A 21,698-nucleotide genomic window follows, 5' to 3' on the forward strand; every position below is an offset into this window, starting at 1 on the left:
TGCATCGTGTGTCGGAGTGCACTGATACGACTCGCATCTGGACCTCTTTATGTGGATTACTTGCGGTGATCTGTCGTAAACCAGCTAACTATTTTGATCGCCGTATACTTGCCTTTCCGGACTATGTGTGGTATCCCAATACAAAACTCAATGCCGTTAATTGGCTTATTGGGCATACTATCTATTATACTATGTCCTCTACGCCGAAGTATACAGTGGAGGAATATTCTTTATACTTAAAATATGCTCATAAGACTTTTCCTATGATCAATCTGAATGAAACATCTGTGTTTGCTAATTTCCTCAAAGTTATCTTGTAAGATTCCATAGTATACTGGTTTGATGTAATGTAACGTCAGTGTTTGCAATGTACTAGTTGTTACAGTTCAATAAATATATTTAAAAAAAAAGTGGGCTAGCGCTAGATGCTAGTAACGAAAATCTCTTTTGGCGTGAGTTCAAACCCGGCCCGAGGAAAGTTTTTTTAACATTTTTTTTTTTTACATTTTTATAACACTTTTTAAATTAAAATAATACGAAAATAATACTCAAATGTCTGATTTACTTACTTTTGTGCAAATAAGTAGTAGTAGTAGTAGGAACGGGTTAGAAGCCCCGCAGGGCTCGTTTTGTTGCCCTTTTACTCCATGATATAAGGCTCGTTTTGTTCCCCTTATACTAAATGATATAGATTTTGTGACCAACTTAAATCAACTGACTAGGATAGCGCGTAAAACAGCTGGCTAGAGTAGCGCGCGAAAAAAAAACGTACTTCCGGGAGTATTACTCTCCCGAGCGGGTCGTCTTTTTTTCGATTCGAAAAATAAATAAAACAAGATATCATAAATCGAAATCGTCGTGAATGAAAAGTATAAAATAATGACAACTGCGTAATAGGCCTACACCTCGAAACGTTTTCCAGCGTATTGAGAATTACAATTTAAATATTATTGTTGTAGTATTACAATAAAAGGATCCGTATAACACCTTTATGCATCGATGTGAAGGTGTACTACAACAGTTAACGAACTAATGAATTAATTTGAAATGCACACACAATATGCATGTAATGCATACAAGTTAAGCAGTACAAGCAAAATGGCGATTATAGCCATAACCGCCAGAGAAGCAGTACAACAAGTTGTTAAATCACCTATCTCACAGTAACACATTATTGGTATTTTAGTGTTTTACATACAGCAGCCAAACTACTTTTACAAAAATATTTTCTTTCTTATTAAACAGACATAATATTTATAAGGGATAATAAAGTGTGGCATAAAATATTTATCAGTGGTTACAAGGAATGAAATATAGTCTTAACATAGTGAATATAGGAACAATAGATAAAACCACTTCTACGTAAATGTAAGTAAATCCATACACTCACAAAGTTCCTAAAAACTACAGGAAATATAATACGTTGTTCGTTATTTGGTATAAATTTCAAATATACAGCGTAAAGCTTTGCTCAGAGCAAAATAAATAAATAAAATAAAATAAAATTTAAAGTAACAGCTCCTCAATATTAGTTCACTATATATTTATGGTATCCTTGAATGGAAATGTGCACTTTCAAATTACAGTATGTGTGTATTTATCTGATATAAAGGATTTTGAGGTGAGGATGATATCTTTGCTATATCATTGTTCTTAGCAAATTAAAAAAAAAACTGAATATAATACAGTCGGTATATGAATGGCTTGCATTCACCGTGTTAGGTGCGGTGTTATTAACAACGTATGGTGTGTATATTTAGATAGATCACCGTGATGTTGTTCTTATTTCCGCGTTCCTTCATTCATTCACCTAGTTCTGTAACATCATCACCGTGTTATTTTCACACTGCTCAACACTGTGAGAGACGACGACGATGATGATATGGATGATAACAGTGGAATGAAGTAAGTGGGAGGAAACGGGAGAATTCCGAGTAAACCAACGCCTACAAAATTTACTTGGTGCGGACTGGGATCGAACCAGAGATCGTACACACCACTGATGAACGGTATATCATTGAGCAACCGAGGCTCCATTGGTATTGAAATAACGCGCTAAACTGGTATTCATATTAGAATCACTATGCTGGTTTAACATTGAGTTGTTTTAACATCTTTTTTTTTCTGTGTACAGATGATGGTTGATAATAGAAATTTAACTTAAACATGAAGTTGAGCCCAATGCTTTTGACCTTAGTCCCATTTCTTCATTCTACTGCACCAAAATGTTTTTCACTGCTATAGTACATTAAAAAAAAACTGCTTTTAGGCAATTCATTTTTACTTTTTAGTCTTTAGTCAATATTCTGCAATCATTTTTCTTTACTCCTAACTTTCTTGACTTCAATAGTTTCTAACTTTTTGGTTGAAAGTGCCACATAAAGATATTAAACCAGCGCGAAACATTCTGCAATCTATTTAAGTAATACTTAATTAACTGTTACCGCTTACGAACATATATAATCTAAATGTATTTGTAATAACTTAATTAGTTTTATTGTGTCGAAATTATGTAAAAAAAAATATTGTTATCGAGTTTATTGCTTATCTGTGCAAATTTTAAAGTGGAAGTGTGTTATTAAATTTTAAGTTGCAAAATTTCATTCTCATAGACAAACAAACAAACAGAAAACTAACTTAACCAAATCAACTTAGATGGAGCTTAAAATAAGAACAACTTAAATGTTAAAGGAATCTTCCATGTCAGATCACCCGGTAAAATGTGAAAATGACAACAACCCACGAATTCAGATTTTCATCCCACCTGGTACAGTTGTTAGGACGAACAAGTTAGTAACCCATGTAAAACTATGCTCTTATATTTGGTCTAGGAATTAATTCGTGCGGTTTTTAATAAAAAATGAAGCTTTATTTCAAAAACAAAGTAAATGAATACGTTAACAAAAATATTGTCCATCGCTAGCCACTACTTTCTCCCATCTTTCAGGCAATTTACGGATTCCGTGTCGAAAGAATTCCTCATCTTTTGACGCAATCTAATCAAAGATCCATTTTTCGATATTTTCTGAAGAAGTGAACCGCTGTCCAATCAAATCGTTATTCATGCAATCAATCAAGTAGTAGTCAGACGGAGCAGTGTCTGGTGAATATGGCGGGTGGAGTAACACTTTCCATCCGACATTTTCCAAATAGGTTTTGACCGGTTTTGCGACATGTGGTCGAGCGTTATCATCTTGATAAATAAGTTTATTATGCCTGTTATTCCATTCTGGTCGTTTTCAGGCCAGAGCTTGCTTCAAACGCATTAATTGTAGTTGATAGCGGTGTCCATTAATAGTTTCACCAAGTTTCAGAAGTTCATAGTACACCACACGTTTCAAATCCCACCATATATACAGCATAACCTTTGCACAATGAATATCTCGTTTCGGTTGTGAAGGACCTGGTTCACCTTGCTTCACCCAGGCCTTTTTTCGTTTAGGATTCTCGTAATGAATCCACTTCTCATCACCAGTTACAATTCGATGCAAAAATCCCTTCCTTTTCTGTCTTTGAAGCAGCAATTCGCAAACGGTTTTTCTTCTTTCAACGTCTTTCTTTTCAATTCATGTGAAACCCAATAAGACATCTTTTGAATCATTCCTATGGCTTTGAGACGTTTGGAAACTGTTGTTTGCTCAACTCCAAATGCTTCTGCAAGTTCGTCCTGCGTTTGACACGAATCCTGATCAAGCAATGCTCTCAATTCTTCATCTTCAAATTCTTTTGGCTGTCCAAATTGCTTTTGGTCTTCCAAGCTGAAATCACCACCTTTAAACCGTGCAAACCACTTCTGACACGTTCGCTCAGCTAGAGCATGGTCACCAAACACTTCCACTAAAATATGATGACTTGCGGTAGCACTTTTCTTCATGTTAAAGCAATGAAGAATAACTCCCCGCAAAAACACTTTATCAGGCACAAAATGCGCCATTTTCAGTTGAAGAAAAAATGTTCTTGTTTCCGCTTCAAGCAACTGACATATACTAAACAAGATGCTCAATGACAGTAGTTTTCAACGCATGTTTGGATCAACGAAACTATGGGACAATAAGCGAGTTACGCCATCTTTTGTAAAACCGCACGAATTAATTCCTAGACCAAATAGTTTAGAAAATATAGGTTGTCGAAGTTTGAGAAAATCATTTGTAAATATTGTTTACAAGTGTCTGCTTTGTGAGTACAATGTTGGAGGGAAAACGTCATAACTCAGAGAATAACCAACTTACCTGCGTCAAAGTTTTACCAAATATCAAACAAAGTATGTAGATTATAAGAAAAATTTTCAACCTTGTGCATCTGGATGATTTACTAAGAAAAGCAGTAATTTTCAATTAAGAGAAATTTTTCACTGGGCAATATGAAGTCACAAAATGAGTTGTACTGCCAAAATATGTAAGAGTTTTTTCTTCCCGTTTTGTCTCAGAACCTGAAAGTATGTCAGAAAATCCTGTGAAGTTAAAAAAACTGGGTTTTCGAACGAATAGGAATCTACAACTAATCGTGATGTTATATGTTTGCTCAAAAATAGTTTGAGGCAAAATCTGAAAACACACATATAGGCCTAATTAGATAATTGTTTGAGGAATTTACATTGAACTCTGGATATGGGTAAAGAATGGGGAGTACTACATAATACGATATGTGAACATCATGGTGGTCATCTTGAAATATGCCATCTTAGATTTGGAATGTTAAATCGGAAGTAGGCCGTGTGATATAGCGTTTTAGACTGGCTTCTTTTCCAAAACCCAAATTTGAATTTAATTTTTGTCTTCGGTTACTTGTTTTTAAGATAGTCACTTTTTATGAAAAAATGTTAAACCAAATTCAGTACGGTAGGTTTCAAGATCACCACCATGACAATGGTCGTCAGGCCTATAGTCTTATTACCTACATGTGATGTTTGATGCCAATCCCTCAAATAGTCGGCAAAGCAAAAGGAAATTTCCAGTTTTCGTGCACCACATCCGGGATGATGTAAAGTGTGTATGATTTTTTTTTTAATTTGTGTACTCGAATGTTTACTATTGTTGTCATAGTAAAAATTTTCCTTTCACTTTCACCAATTTCTCATTCATATTCTTATCCAAGTCGATTCCATTCTTTCTGCTGTTGTTTACCATGTAGAAGCATATATCCATTCCGTATTTCCTTTGATCTTAAACCCTTCCATTTCGTCTCCTTGATGCTTGCTATTCTTCCTTTCCACTTGCGAGCATCTCCGACAACCTATAGTTCTTACCTGTCAAACTCCCAGCTTCCACGTTCCCATTCTGATCTTCTGCTGTTTTCGGACTCGCATCTTGAGCCCCTTCCGTCCATTGTTAAGGGATAGTACTTGCTCACTTTCCACAGACTTAAGGCGATTGGTCCACGTCTCCCTTCTGGGGTACGTCCTAGCCCTTTTCTCAATCACATTTCATCCATATTTAATTTGACAATTTTCACAACCGACTGCCCACCTGACGTCAACTCTGAACCTGGAGGACCGAGATTTTTTCAGAGTTTTCTCCACTAATTTTGAAGTACTATTACTACTGCTACTAAAACGTACCAACTACTGTTAGAATTATAAAAGCTACTACTAAAAGTTACAGATCTACTACTAAATTTACTGATCTACTACTGAAAATTACCGAACTACAACTAAAAGTTAGAAAAGTACTCCTATTTTCAAATATATCCGGGCATAGGGTCACCAGAAAATAACCTTAAAGTTGGAATTCACTATGTGCTAACTTCAATTTCTGATATAAGTTTTCAATTCTAATTACACCTATCCTTTCAGATTTTGCGTAGAACTGTTTTCGTACAGACCGTTAGCATCGCATTTAGTTATAGGCTCCTAGGCATTTGAAAACACAGTATTTTATTTCACAGAATTTTGGTCATACTTTCAGGTTCATTATGAAAAAAAAGGGGAAGAGAAAACTCTTATGCCTTTGGTAATAAAATTCATTTTCTGACTCCATGTTCCGTACTCAAAAATTCCTCTTAATTAAAAAAAAAATATTTACTTTTTTAGTAAACCTTCTAGAGGCACAAGGTTGGCGAAAGTTTTCCTTATAATCTACATACTTTGGTTCGTTTTTGGTAAAGATTTGATGTGGATAAGTTGATAATTTACTGAGTTATAACGTTTTCCCTCCAACAGTGTACAGGATGTCCCATTTAAAACACAAGTTCGAATCAGGTATAGGCTAACTTTTGAATGGAATGAAGTAAACGTATAAATGATACATCAATTTTTAGTATGCTGACATTTTTAAACGTAAAAGTAGCTAATAAAGTCCACATGTGTAAGTGAAAGTGTTGCCAAATGTAAGTGAAAGTGTAAAAAAAAATATTTACAAAACATGGTAAATCGCATGTCACACATGTTCATGGACATGTAGCCCACAAATTTCAGCGTGGACTTGTGGGTTGGATCGATATTATCGTAGTCGAAGATGAACGGTTTATTTTCACCATCAGCTTGTCCAGAATTCTTCCATTCATGGCACACCCTCGAAAACGTGTTTTTTGAAGTTTTACGCTACGCACTGGGAACACTGCCTATGTTTAAGTGCAACAGCATGTATGTTTAGATACTGTTTATCACGTGGAATCATTGAAAACATTACATAAGAACATTGAAAAAAGTAGGAAAAATAGCGTAACTTACATACATCCTCCAACCCTGAAGAAGAGGCTAAGGGGAAGAGTAAACAGGCAGTGTGCAGTTCATCGTCCTACTTGGTATAGTGTGTTTCGTGTTGTGTCGTAGTGAGAGTTTGTTTGTTACCATGAGGTACTCCATAGACGAGATAGTGTTTATTGTTGAGCTTTTTTTTTTAAATCAAAGTCGTGTGCTAACGTGATAGCATTGTTTGAAGAAAGATTTCCAAATTGCAGTGTGCCGAAAATATCAACAATTCAGCGATTAGTAACAAAATTTGGTGAAGCGGATTCTGTACGTAATAAACTACGCAACAGACAACCGCATGTTATTACAGAAGAGGTGATTCAGAACGTCGAGCATCGCATTTCGCAATCACCTAGAAAGTCAGTTCCTAAACTTCCTGCATAAGCAAGTTTACCAAAAACAATAGCACACAGAGCCTTAAAAAAGCTGCACCTAAATGCAATTAAGATACAGGCTGTGCAAAAATGGAAGCAAATAGACAAGGTCGCACGAATCAGATACTGTCCTTGGTTTAAATCATTTACCAGAGAGCAAGGAATGGATGTTTTGGACATAATTTTCTTTAGTGATGAAACATGGTTCCATTTAAACGGGTATGTGAAAAACCAAAATTTACGATATTGATCAAGTGATAATCCTCATGTATTACACGAGCAACCAATTCATCCAGAGGAGATAGGTGTGTGGCGAGCAATTTCACGACGTTGAATAATTGGGCCTATTTTTTTCAACACCATACTTGACGGTACCTGTATCGTGACATAATCACCCAATTTTCCATGCTTGAACCTGATGAACGCAATTGTTGGTTGCAACAAGATGGAGCTACATATCACACGTCAAATGAAATTGTTTTTCAGTGACAGACTAAGTAAAAATTTGTGGCCCAGTCGCTCCCGGACTTGACATCTCTAGATTTTTTCTTATGAGGATATTTAAAACAAATTGTGTATACAAATAACCCAAGGACAGTACAAGATCTGAAAACCAACATCCGCACAACCATTGAGGAAATGAACCTGTCAACTAACTCTCCGTGAAGTTGCTTCCAACATACTAAGGCATGTGAATCTTTGTTTGAACCAGAATGGCGGGCATTTTCAATATCTATTGTGAGGCTACGTTTCCCTTCCTTCTACACAGGGTTTCAGAGTGCATGTAAGTTACGCTATTTTCTTACTTTTTTCAATGTTTATATTTAGTGTCTTCAATGATTCCATGTGATAAAGACACATGCTGTTGCACTTAAACACAGGCAATGTTGCCAATACGTAGCGCAAAACTTCAAAAACCACGTTTTCGCAGGTGTGCCATGAATGGAAAAATCTGGATAAGCTGATGGTGAAAATGAACCGTTGTCTTCGACTATGATAACTACCGATCCGACCCACAAACCCGCGCTGAAATTTGTGGGCTACATGTCCATGCACATGGGTGACATGCGATTTACCATGTTTTGTAAATGTGGACTTCATTAACTGGTTTTATGTTTAAAAATATGTACATGGATCAAGCTAAATATTGGTGTATCATTTATACGTGTACCTCACTCCGTTCAAAAATTAGCGTATACTTGATTCCAACTTGCGTTTTAAATGGGACACAAGCAGGCGCTTGTAAATAACATTTGCAAGTGATTTTCTTAAACTTTGACAATCTGTATTTACGAAATTATAAAAGCTAATGAAGAAAAACTCTACATGGGTTACTACTTACTTGTTCATCCTAACAACTGTACCAAGTGGGATGCAAATCTGAATTCGTGGCCTGGGCGAATTGGCATGGAATGACCATAGAGGGAACTATTTGTTATTCGGTACAATTTGATAAATCATTTTTAAATTCTTATTTTCATTGCATTTAGGTTAGAACATATCACAAGAGAAATAGGTGTGAGTGCATAGAAGAGAGTGCATAAGAAGTAAGACCTTACCGACTTCCGCAGTGCAGAGGCATTTTTTGGATATAACTGCAAAGAGTAGGCCTGAAATATAACATTGTTCAGTATCAATTTCTTTTTCATTGAAAGCAAATCTTGACGAATTCACAATATACACCTATATGAATAATTATTTATGTAATCTGATGCAAAATTCTTACTTTTTAATACAATACATTCTCATTCATAAAGTACAAAAAATACTACAAAATTCTAGTTCATCGGAACATTTGTTTTCCGATTGAAATTGGTAGATATAACTTAATTCCTACTCTTTGCATTAAACATAAGAAGGTTTTCTTTAAAAAATACTTATTCCTGTTATTTAATAATATTAAAGGTGACAGTTACGTCGACATTAGAAATGTTTTAGTAGTAGACAGGGTAAAACGTGTTCTGTGCTAGTAGCACAAACAGTCGGCCCAGCAGTGGGAAACAGTAGGTTAGGCTATTGCCAACGTTGGTCCTACGTTGTAACTGAGTATTTTGCCGAGCATTAGCCAACTAACTCAATTACTAACGTAGTCCTTTGCCAAGCATTAGCCAACCAAATCAATTACCAACGTGGTTCTTTGCCTATCAATAGCCAACAAACTCAATTATCAACTAGTCCCTGGAAAAGATGTGAAATTGTGATTGGCAATGTGTGGTCAAAACTGTTGGATAAATGTCGGGAAATTCTCGGTTAGCCAACGTACACTTTAAACTACGATTTGCCAACGTTGGTTTCAACTTTAGTTTTTGTGATTCTCAACCATGTCGATCAATAGCCTACTACAGGGCCTACTTAAGTGTGCTGCTAATATGATATGTGAATCAATTCTGAATTGAGTTTCTTTATCTGAAGAGTTAAATGGAGTGTACACATTTACTTATTTAAGTTCATGCTTTATTTCTTAGTAGTTGGTGCCCAAGTTTTCGGCTTCCAGTAAACTATACGTTAAAATCGTGTATAATTATTTTTTTTTAAAAAAAACAAATCCTTACTTGTCCTAATAATAAACAGTAATGCACGTTGTTATCTGGTTTAAACTAATTAAATTGAAAACCTCACAATTTAAGTTGCAATTAAATCGTCACAATAAATTACTATAGAAATATATACAATTATTAATGCTTAAATCTAAATATAATTACACTACTTGTTCTAATATGAAATAATTAAATTGGAATTATGTAGTTTTAAGTTGCAGTTAAATTATTATAATAGTTTTAACTTTGCAAATCGACTGCATACTAACGGCCTCTAATGGCATCAGGCAGGCAGCAATACATCTAGCGACACCTATTACCTTGAATGTGTGTTATTAATAATTAGCATTACACACAGACTGTCATGTTTCTTTACTATAAACAGGGTTGTTTTGTTTAAAACAAAATGTTTAAAACAAATGATTAAAACTTGTTTTAAACAATTGATTTTCTTTAAAACAAATTTTATATACGTTTTAAACATTTTGTTTTAAACACGTGTATTTTAAGGCTTGTTTAAACATATGCTTATTTTTATTTTATTTTATTTTTGTAAGAAAATCTGCCAGAGAAAGAAAATTACCAAAAAGTGATCCCGTTCAGAAGGCTATTTTCTTCCCGTGCAGTGTTGCCACATTTGGTACAATCATCAAATTCAGCCATTTTTGTCATTCATCGATCCGTTGGTACTACGCTGGCATTTTCAGCCCCCTTTGTGAAAAAAGTTGGTACAATTCTATCCAATTCAGCACCATTTAACAGATACTTGGCACATTTTTAAAAGTGTCACTAAGACTTTTCCTATATCTCATGATTGATTGATATTTTCCTCGTTTTATATTTATTTTCTCATATATGGCCATAATACCGTTTTGGTCTATTGGTCACTTTGAAATAGAGGCGCGTTTGATTTCCTTACAATACATATCGAAGATAATAAATGTTTTTCCTTTTAATTTGCGCCCTCTATTATACTTCCTACGTGCGAGAAAAGTTTCATCTACTTCCACAATTGTTCGGGGTCTTCCTATTTGGATGTTTTTAAAAAGTAATTTTCAAAAAGAGCAATTTCTTGATTTGGACTCTTGGAAAAAGGGAGCGGAGTGTTCTAGAACTTTATTTCTTTCAGTTTCGTATTATAGAGCCATGTATTACACTGTGATACAATAATGAATTCAGCCCTTTTTGTTTTAATTTGGTACTATTTTTCAGCCCATTCCAGAGCTAGGACTGTTTCAACACTGTTTCCGTGTGAATGTTTTGATTTCTCGTGGCTGCTGCAGGTCGATGTGGTGATCCAGAATTTATTTCGTCTCTTTCTCCCTTGTTTTTCTTTATCGTCTATCGTATTGTTTAAATGCTTATCAGTTAAATTGCGAGAAAGTGTTGTAGTTGAAGGTTGGACAAGCTGACCAGAATTTTCACTTGCGAAAACGGGACGTATACGAATCGGCTACGGGGCGGGGGGGAGGGATATCTGAGTTGGGACTAAGCAATGTTCTCAATTTACAAAATATACAAGTAAAAGTGATAACACACCGTTTCTAACTTTTCGTGTACCACACAACAAATAATGGTTTCCGATTGCAAGTTCTACCCACCAATTCTTTTAACTAGTTGAACACTCAGAATTCCCACTCAATTCTCACTTGAACCACGAACACTCAATTCCCATTTGAAAATTCAGAAGTTCTAGACACGGCTAAATCTTGGCAACGAGTGTTGGTACAGAAGAGAGTAGAATTTGCATTGACGATTTATGTTTTGAATAATAATTACGGGACAACTAGGTCATTTTTACTTAAAAACGGGACATTTAGCCGTCCCGTTCGAGAATCAGAAAAAACGGGACAATGGTTGGAAAAAAAGGGACTGTCCCGGATAAAATGGGACGTCTGGTCACCTTGAGGTTGGACTACTTGTAGAAATGATATTAAACAATAAATTAAAGAAAAAATTATCATTGAAGCAAGTTTTTGTGTTGTATTCAGAAAACAAAGGGCTCTTTACTAAATTGCACTTCTGAAATTAAAATATCGCAGGCATTCGTTAATACATACAGTACATGTTGGTTCTCAGTCTTCGTACAACTTGGAATCGTTTAACATGAGTTTTACGGGAAGAAAAAAGGACACCATTTCGAGTAAACCGAAGAAACTAATTTTATACGTTTCGAACAAACTTGGGTTGCAGGATAAATTAGGCTCCAACTTAGAGTTTTCTAAAAATATTTTTGGATATGGGTCGTTCAGAGCACAATGACCCAAGTCCATTTTCAAAAAGGTTCATTTTGCTCAGCAAACGTAAGATCTCCGTAGCGAAAAGTCCGAAATAAATGAACCAAAAACCACGTGAAAAGGTGTCGTGTGGGCTAGAGATTCATAGGACACCGCTAGACAGGGACGTTTCTAGAACGGGGGAACAGGAGGGCTAATTTCCCCCTCCCTGCTCATAAATTTAAGATGTTGTGTACGCTACAACGTCAAAAAGATTAACAAGTCAAGCTCCAAATGCCATTATCAGTAATGTATAATTAAATAAAATAAATGCAGGGTGTCAAAAAGAATACACCGACGGAAAACGTCATATATTCGCAACCACGAATCCGAAAAGAAAGGAAGAAAACTACGTGACAAAGTGCAGTCTAGAGTTTTATATGCTTACCGCTAGAGAGGGGCGTCCGTTTAGAGGTTATCCGCCTTCCTACCGCCTACCCTGAATTTCAAATTTTAGGACAGTAATGCAGCTTTAGAAACCTTTTGCTGAGCAAAGTCCAACAGAAAAAAATGAAGTCCTTACACCGAATAAACACGGAGTTTGATCAGTTAAAGTAGGGGAGATATGTATGTTCTACCCCACTTTGCCCCTCCACCCCCTAACTGTCAAAAAAATTATGAAGCCACCCCTGACCATTGTACTTTAACACAGAAGGATACCCCAAAGTGAGATTGAATATGCTTTTATGACATTTAAAACCAAACAAAAATGATCTAACTATTTTGGATACTTTATATTTAATAAATCATGAAAAAGTGTGTAATTTGTGGAGAATTAAAACAATTCCAAGAGTTCGCTAGAAATGGAAACAAGAGGTCTGATAATTGTAAAAGATGTTATAGAGCAGAGAATCTCTATAAAGAAGCTGAACAGGGTTTAAAATATTCTGGACCGCTGCTAGATTATTCACTCTCATCAAAAGAACGAGTGGTTGAAATACATAATAAAGTGTTAGAGCATGACTATAAAAATAATGTATCTATTCTTTAAGAATGCAGATACACCATTTATGATTCTAAGACCTGCTACATTATCAGAATGTAAGTTTGTAGATCCAACATATAACCCCGTAGGTATTACATTACCAGCACCACAAGTTATTTTATTTAAAGATATAATACGTGTTGGTTTCCCGCTACATCTTTCTAGAAGGAGCGAAACTACATCTTGTTATGACTTAACTAATGAGCGAAATATTAATAATAAGTGTGTTGTATGTGGAATTCCTGCATATTATAATGAGAACTTTTTTTCCATATCCCATATAAAACTTCATGATTGGATACAAAAAAGATTGCCAGAATTTAAAGAAAAGGGCTATAATATCACTAACTATAAATCACCACTAGATGACTAACGTAATTACTAAGCACTTTCTTTGATTTTTTTTGTTCTAACATTAGTTGAATAGTACATAAGAGCCCATAACTACAATGTTAAAGTGAGATCGCATATGCTTTTATGATATAAAAATCATAAAAACTTATAGTGCTGTCTTTGATTGAAAAAAATAGTTTTTGTTTGATCGAAATCGGCCCACAGATGGCTGAATGATGATAAGTTAAAGTTAAGTATGTTGATTCGCTCTTACATACATATACACTTTCACCACACACATATACATATATTCAGTTGAAGAGAGCATGAGCATATATAGCAAAGAAGAAGGAGGAAGTAAAACTTGTACGCTTGCCAATTCTTTCTCCCTCTCTCATTCTTTCTCTCTTTCCTTCCCATCAGCTCTGAGCCACAGAGAGGTTTATGCAATAGAAACAGAGAGAGAATGATTAACGGCGGCATATACGTCGCCTCTCATATACTTAGTATTGAAATTAACAGCTAAACATAGCTCGGGCGCTGTATCCTTCGCTAAACTTTTCTCTCGTAACGATTCGTAACGATCAGAATTCGAGCGAAATATGTTGCGCTGTTAGACGGCGGCCTTGTCGACAGAGCCACTATTTAGTTCCAAAACGTGCCACATGCGCGCGCTAGTGTTCCATATTCAAAATGTATCTCACATCTTCTCTTTTTCTCTCCAGAGTTGAAGCATTCAATAACTGAGTTGTATCTGTATATTCAAAGGTCTTAGTTTTATGGCTTTATAACCATAAAACACTTAAAACATACTTAAAATTACAAGTTCGGATATTGATAATGGAATCTTCTGTTAACCTCGTTCTCTATAGGAAACAATGACTTCTTAAACTCTGTCCACTGATCGTAATTCAGGCTGAATAGACAGCCGTTAATATCAAAAACCACTTGAACTTCGGTTTGCACATTTTTCACAATTACATTGAAATTGTTAGTAAGTATAAACTTCTTTTGGGGATCCATTCTAAACACTTCATTTTTTACTTATGACAACATATTTTTGTTCATTTTCGTTCATTTTTGGATTTACATACAGAACTCAACAGTTGGATAATTACCTTTTAAACCAGTGTATTTGATTTTTATCCCATCTTTAACGATCTCATCAATCATTTTATCTGTTAAGTGTTTTGTAAATCTAGGTGGAAGAAAAACCTTGAACTTCTCACATTCGACTAATATGCTCTTTCCAAACTTAGTTTTAATCTTTTCCATTTTTACAATTTTATATTCCGTATTTAATTCTAATTCTCTTAATCCAATAACCTGTTTTTGTCCAAGACTTCCAAGGTTGTTTAAAAAATCAACGTGTTTTGCCATCGTATTTATTATATAGAAAATCAATCTTCAATTTTTATCTTCACCCAAAAATATTTAATCATTTTTATCAATTTCGTTTGATGGAAAAACTTCCATAAAACAATCGTTAATGAAAACAGTTTGGGGATGCAAGGGTATCTTTTCGATACCCTTAAAGTAAGTCGAGGTTAAGGACAGTGAAAAGGACAGTGACAGGATTACTATCTAAAACTCTTCTACTACTTTCTCATTCTTGGGGTCATATGTAAAGTTCTTTCGCCCAATTAAAATCGCATAACATATAGTATCAGCAGCCACAGCTTCTGCAAAGTCTACAACAATCTTTATGTTTGTTCTCTCATTTACCGATACATTCTTCCTCTTACTACAATTAATCACATACATTGGCCTGTTATCTATAAACTCTTTAGGGTCATAGTACATTTCGGTGTTGCCACATGTTATTCTCTTAAATGCAGTATAATCTTCGTACATCTTAAAGTAATCCTTGTTAGCAATATCTAAGTTTCTTGATTCTTTTGGAAATACCTCATTCCTCCCATTCTTAAGATAGATATTCTTTACCTTACAATGATCAAACTTACTTGCATCTGCTGTTTGTTTACCACTTCTATCAGTTTGGAACATTACAACTACGAAATCAGGCATATCAAATTGTCTAGAATTAAATTGAGTAGTAACATCAAACTCCAAGAAGGAACCTGCAACAGCCTTTTGAACACATTGATAAGTATGGAATGAAAACACGATTTTTGGTTCTTTAAGAATATTCAACTTTAACTTGTTTTCATAATTAGATTCGTATTCAACAATAGGCATTCTTATCTCCATACTTTTTATTGTTATTTTTCCATCATGAGGAGCTGCTCCCGATCCAGTCCATTTGTACAAAACATCGTTATTGTTGTTAGCTTTTGTAAATGTTATTCTCAATCCACCTTTCCATATAACCTCTTTATAATCACTTAAGAAGCCTGGAATTAATCTTAATGGATACAAAACACTAAAGTCCTTTCTTAGACCAAGTTTATCATCTGTTTCAAATCCTGCTTGTTTTAGATATTCAACTTCTGGTTTGGAAATCTTTAATGTTCCGACAGCTGTAGATGTTATTCCTGGTAGTTCAATCTTATCTATAACAACACCATGCTTTCTAACCTCAATTTGAGAAAAGAAGAATGGGAAGAAGTTATCTACAAGTTTTATAGTATCGTTTGCGCCAAATGTTCATCCAACTGATGCACCAACAACTTCAAAAGTCATATGAAAATCTGCTTTGTGTGGATGTACGAACCCATCGCCCACGTCGAAATCAAACTCAATATCTTTGTTAGCTTCATTCAAATTATTAAATGTTCTTGTATTAGCTTTAAAACTCTGTAACTCGTAACTCTCAACACTATCCATTTATTATAAAGAAAATCTTGTAAACATCGTTGATAAAAACGTTTTGAGGATGAACGTTCTGTAAGGTGGGGGTGGTTAAAACTCCCCCTTGGCGCTTTTATGGGACATACCCATAAAAGAATCATACATAATAACAATTAAATACTTAACAGATAGGGAGCTCCGATCGGTGCCACCAAAAATATACATGTTGAAGTCTTGAACTTTCTCTCGACCTTCTTATAATCCCCATCCCAATTTAACCTTAGCATTCATAGCAGTACCAACCCCAAAAGCAGCTAATCGTTCACCAATTGGTGCATCACTACTAAATGCTCTTTTCCATGCTTTAGTTTCTAGTTCCTTATCTGCAATATGTCTCGACTCTGTATCTTTATTGTCTCTGTAGTATATATCGTGTTCTTTACAAGCCTCATCTAATGGGTTAATACCTTCATCACCACTTTCTAATCTTTCTTGTAGCTTCGTAAAAGGCCCACAAAATCTGAAGCCTGGTATATGTAACTCTGGCATTCCTTTCATGTTTAAAATCTTATTCATTAGTCCCTTTCCAAGCTTCTCATCATTCCAGAATCGTGGTGATAACGTATTTAAGATCTTAATCAAATAACCTATGCCTTTTGGATCATTAGGAACGAATTGTGAAAGCTTATTATTAATCATACTCACTATACCTACTTTCTCATTGTAAAAGTTATGATTTCCAGCCTTTTCTTCTCCATCTATAACAATTAGCCTATCTATAAGCTTTCTCACGTCATCCATCCATACATATTCTTTAGGTATCTCGGTATATTGTTTAACTCCTTCACCAGACTTCGGTGTTTTCTTTCTTGGTGGTGTTTGAGGTAAAGATGGTTTAATATAAGTATCCCAAATAGGCTTGATAATATTAATGTACTTAGAACCTCTACTAGATGCTACCTTTTTATCTCGATTATATTTTTGGAAGGCAGCATCTGATTCTAAAATTATTTCCTTGTACTGTTCAAAATCATCCTCATCATAATCTTCAATGGTTTTATTAGTATTCGTCATTAACAATTCCCATAGACCTTCTGTTCCTTTATAAGTTTTACCATTAATTATCAAATCATCGCCATTCACTTTAACTTCCAAATTTCCTATCTTGTTTATTATTTTTCCATCTTCTTCTACAGTTCTTATTCCAAACACAGTATTATTTCGTTTACTATAATATTTCGTTGCAATCTTACCAAATGACTGTGCTGTTGTTAAAGGTTCTACTCCTTCCACTTTGTCTTTAATTTGTTTTATTTCTCCCGTTATAGGCGTATCACTACTACTTGGAGAACTATCATAAGTTATCTTTTTAGGTGTTTCTAATAGACTAGGATCTATTGAAGCCGTCTTATGTGCAACTGGAACAAGTTCAGTTATTAGATTTTTATTTTGTTCTGCTACTTCTTTGATCTCACTTCCCAAGTTTTGAATAGCATCGATTACAGGTTGCTCTTGTGTTTTAAATTTATCATATATACCTGCTCTTTCTTTCTTCCAAGATTTGAAACCCTTTATCAAGAACTCCTTCAACTTAACATTCTTATCAATTTCTTTCTCATCCATTTATTGTATAGCAAACGAACAAACGTCAATAAACGTCAAAGACCGTCAATAAACGTGAAAAACGTCAATAAACGTCAAAGAACGTCAAACGTTAAAACGTAAAACGTCAATAAACATCAAACGTTCAAGAAATGTTTTATCTTGTTCCTATACTTACCATTGTTTACCTTCCTTGTCATATCAATTACTATGAAACCATAATCTTCTTGCCAACATTTTGAACATATCTCTTTAAATTTATCATAAGACATATCCCCTCCAACAAACTCATTATACACATGTCATCTTGTCTGAATATGCATAGGAAGTTAACGTTATCTCTTATAAGCTGTTTAGGTACTTTTGAATATGTTTGTGCAAGATAGAAACAGTCTAAATGTCTATGCCTACCTCTTGTAAAGTAATTTCTAACAGTATCTTGATTCTCCAAAATGTAATCGTCAAACACAACAACAGAGTATTTTTCACATTCATCAATAGACACAATAGAATCATTACCGCTTAAGAACGTTGCTATTTGCTTCTTAAACTTTAGTTCTGCCTTTTCAAATCGATCTTTTAACTGCTCATACTTTGGTTGATTCATGCTTTTAGAATATATGTAGAAGTAATTATTGTTTAACCAACCTGGCTGTAATAAGAAGTTAAATAGCAAAAAAGTTTTACCACAAGCCGACGGACCCACGATAAGGCATCGAACATCATCAGGTATAAGTTCTCCATTTCTTTTCTTAGCTGTTGTTTCTTTTATCAACTCTTTTACATCCCAATTAATAGTTTTCTTACTCATTTATTATAGAGAAAATCAGGGGTCCACCAGCACTGGACCCCTTTCAAACAGTTTGAGGATGAACTGTAGGGTGAGCGTTTTGCTCACCCTTAAGAACATTTTGGACATTCGAATACAGCGGGGCACCTTTTATGATCTTATATCTTTAAGTTGTTCTCTGATCTTAAGCAACGTATCTTTTATATATTCACCATCCATTTCACCATTCAATGTTATTATCATCTATAACTGTTCTTTAAATGAGTTAATACAAGTGACAATGGTTTTATACTCGTCTTTTCTTTTGCTTATGTTTAACTTCGAAGACAAACCTGTTATTATAGCACTTCCAGTTGCAAGAGACGTTGTCAATATCGAGTAAATTGTTACAGGTATAAAAATATTAATAAACCCAGTTGTTGCAGAAAGAATAACCGACAACGTGATCAAAGTGTAGTATGCATATTTAACAATTCGTAGTTTTCTCTTTTTCTTCTCTAAACTGTATTCTAACTTTCGAATGACATCTTCTATTAACTTGATTACTTTCTCTCTTGGAATATCTCTAGGTAAATCAAACTCATTCATTTATTATATAATAATTGGCTAAGGTATTTAAGCTAACGAGTGATACTTCTGTTTTAAAGAAGAAGCTCCATTACGAATTAGACAACAAGAGCAACTATTTAAGTATAGGACTAGTTGGGTTTTACAGTACATATCTGACACTAAACATAACAACACAAAAAAACAGTTTCTCATATGGTGATAGACAAGTTTTTATACCAGAAGGGCAATACAGCTTAAACAGTCTTAATGAATATTTAAAATCTCAATCCATCAACATAACATTATCAGAAGATCATTTAAGAAATAGAGTTAAAATTGAAACTGATAGTAATGATGTTACAATTGGGAGTATAGGCACTGTCCTCGGGTTTAATGTTTTTGAAGTTTTAGAAAAGAACAAAGCACATATTGGAAGTAAGTTGCCAAAGTTTCATCCGTTTAATACTATAAATGTTCACTGTAATATAGCAGATGGCATGTTTGTTAAAGATACAGAATACACACATAGAGAAACAGGAATTATTGCCTCATTCAAAACAGATGCTGAGTACAAACATAGTATTATTTACGAGCCTACTTATCCATTATTTTTCTCTATTTCCAAAGACAAGGTTGATAATTTTGAGATAAGGATAACAGATGAGAATGATTCCTTAATTGATTTTGGTGGAGCAACAACAACTGTACTTTTGCAAACCAAGATTTTCTCTTAGATAAATAGGAAGATGTGTTCCATTAAAGGTTGTATGTTTAGTGTTCCTTATAACGAACTAAAGGATCTAAATATTGATCATGTATTAACAAAGAAACAACTTAACGATAAATCTAAGAAAATTAAAGAAGGTAAAGGAATGGATTTAACTTTAACTACTGCACAAATGAAAAAGATTAAGAAAGAGCATATTGGCGGTTTTATCTTTACAATTCCAGCCATTCTAGCAGCTTTAGGAGCAGTTGGCTCATTAGCAGGTGGTGCAGCAGCGATTACTAAAACTGTACTTGATGCTAAGAAGAATAAACAAGAACTTGAAGAACAAAAAGACACAATATGGCTATGGAAGAAAAGCAGGGGGCAGGTAAACCAAAGAAGTCAAAAAACTAAAACCATTGACCAACTTCGATATAGAGAGGTTGGTTAAAGAATTAAAGATAAAACGATTTAGGGGTGTATTTATGAGTGATGAACTTCCACAAAAACCTTATGTAAATGAGTGTGGTATAGTTAACCTTGATAAATCAGAAAACATTGGTACTCATTGGATATGCTATTGGAAAGATAACAACATAAAGTACGTGTTCGATTCTTATGGTGGTGTTCCTCCTAAACAACTGGTACAATATCTTGGTACCGAAAACTTACTTTACAATGACGAACGAATACAAGACTTTAACTCAGTTATATGTGGTCATCTTTGTGTTAAGGTTTTAAATCTTCTAAATCAAGGGTATTCTTTTAGCGACGTTATGTATATGATTAAAAATGATTAAGCGCTTTTATGGTTTGTATCCATAAAAGTTTTGTTTAAGATATATATGGAAGCTATACACAATAGATTTTTAGATTATTTTGAGAAGCATGAGGATGAACTAGATTCACTAGTTAGTTATAATTTTTATCAGTATTTTCAGGATGTTAGCGAGATAGACTTGCAAGATAAAAAAAACGTATATAATGTTATTGATTTATGGAAAATGCTAATACCAAAATTTTTGTACACTGAAGAAGAGTTGGAAAAGTTACGCCCAATAATTACCTTAAAGGACTTGTTGTCAAATTATAGCTCTAGACCATTAGAATGCAGTAATTGTGGTAGTAAGTCATTAACAAGAGGTATGAGTAGTTACATTTGTGATAATTGTTGTGTAGAGAGTGGTTGGGTTTACAGTACTTGTGAAGAAACGAAAGCTGCTTGTGCGAGAAAACCCTGGTACGATACTATAAAAAGATTTAAGTTAGTTATCTCGTTTGCAAGCTTTACAGGATAGAATTGTCCCCGAAGAGGTGCTCAAGGTGTTAAATGATGAACTTAGAGATATACCAAGAGATTTAATATCAACAAAGGATGTTCTAGTAGTACTAAAGAAAAACAAATACACAAAATATTATGATGATGTCTATTTAATACACTATCACCTTACCGATCAAAAACCATTAAAATTACAACATATGGAGGAAACACTTATAAACGACTTCGAAAACTTACACGAGGTCTTTAGGGAGCTGTATGCGGAAAGAGCATTGTTTATTAACCTAAAATGTGTATTGCACTATCTGTTGAAAAAGCATGATGTCCATGTTGATATTGATTTTAAACGCTCACCTAGACAAATAGAGATGTTAGAGAAATGTTTTGAAAAACTAGGATGGGCATTTTCTGTATAATAAATGAGTATAGATATATTTGGTAATGTTAAAGATAGAAAAGATAATGTTGATATTAGCGAAGAAAAATTAAAATTGTTGGAGAATTTAAATGATCTTGTTAGTGTAAGTCAACTTAGATCAATAGAAGCCCAATTAGAGAACGATAGAAAACAATTTGAAGATGCATTAGAAACGTTACAAGACACATACATAAAGAAAGAAGATATAGAAAAGGTTAGGATGGATACTACTAGATTGATTATGCAAAAAGAAACCATGCCTCTACTATATCGATTAAGAGCTAAAAACGTTAAGGAGCCAATCTTTAGAATATTTAATCTCTCTAATGGTTACAAATTTCTCTATAATGGGAAAATAATGCACATGGACTTAAGTTTGGATAAATACTTTCTAGATATATATTTGG

The 21,698-nt window shown here is 34.3% G+C and overlaps 1 protein-coding gene across 1 annotated transcript in view; it reads right to left on the reverse strand.

Annotated features, from left to right (window-relative positions):
- The window catches only part of LOC145672532 (serpin B3-like), a 156,764-nt gene that overhangs the window by 117,678 nt on the left and 17,388 nt on the right, over positions 1-21,698 (reverse strand). The window contains exon 3 of the mRNA XM_081741692.1: positions 8,622-8,672. Coding sequence (XP_081597818.1) covers positions 8,622-8,672 — 51 coding nt within the window. The remainder of the gene's footprint in view (positions 1-8,621; positions 8,673-21,698) is intronic.

Source organism: Thermobia domestica, chromosome 16, assembly GCF_964235325.1.
Source record: "Thermobia domestica chromosome 16, izTheDome1.hap1.1, whole genome shotgun sequence".
NCBI lineage: Eukaryota > Metazoa > Arthropoda > Insecta > Zygentoma > Lepismatidae > Thermobia > Thermobia domestica.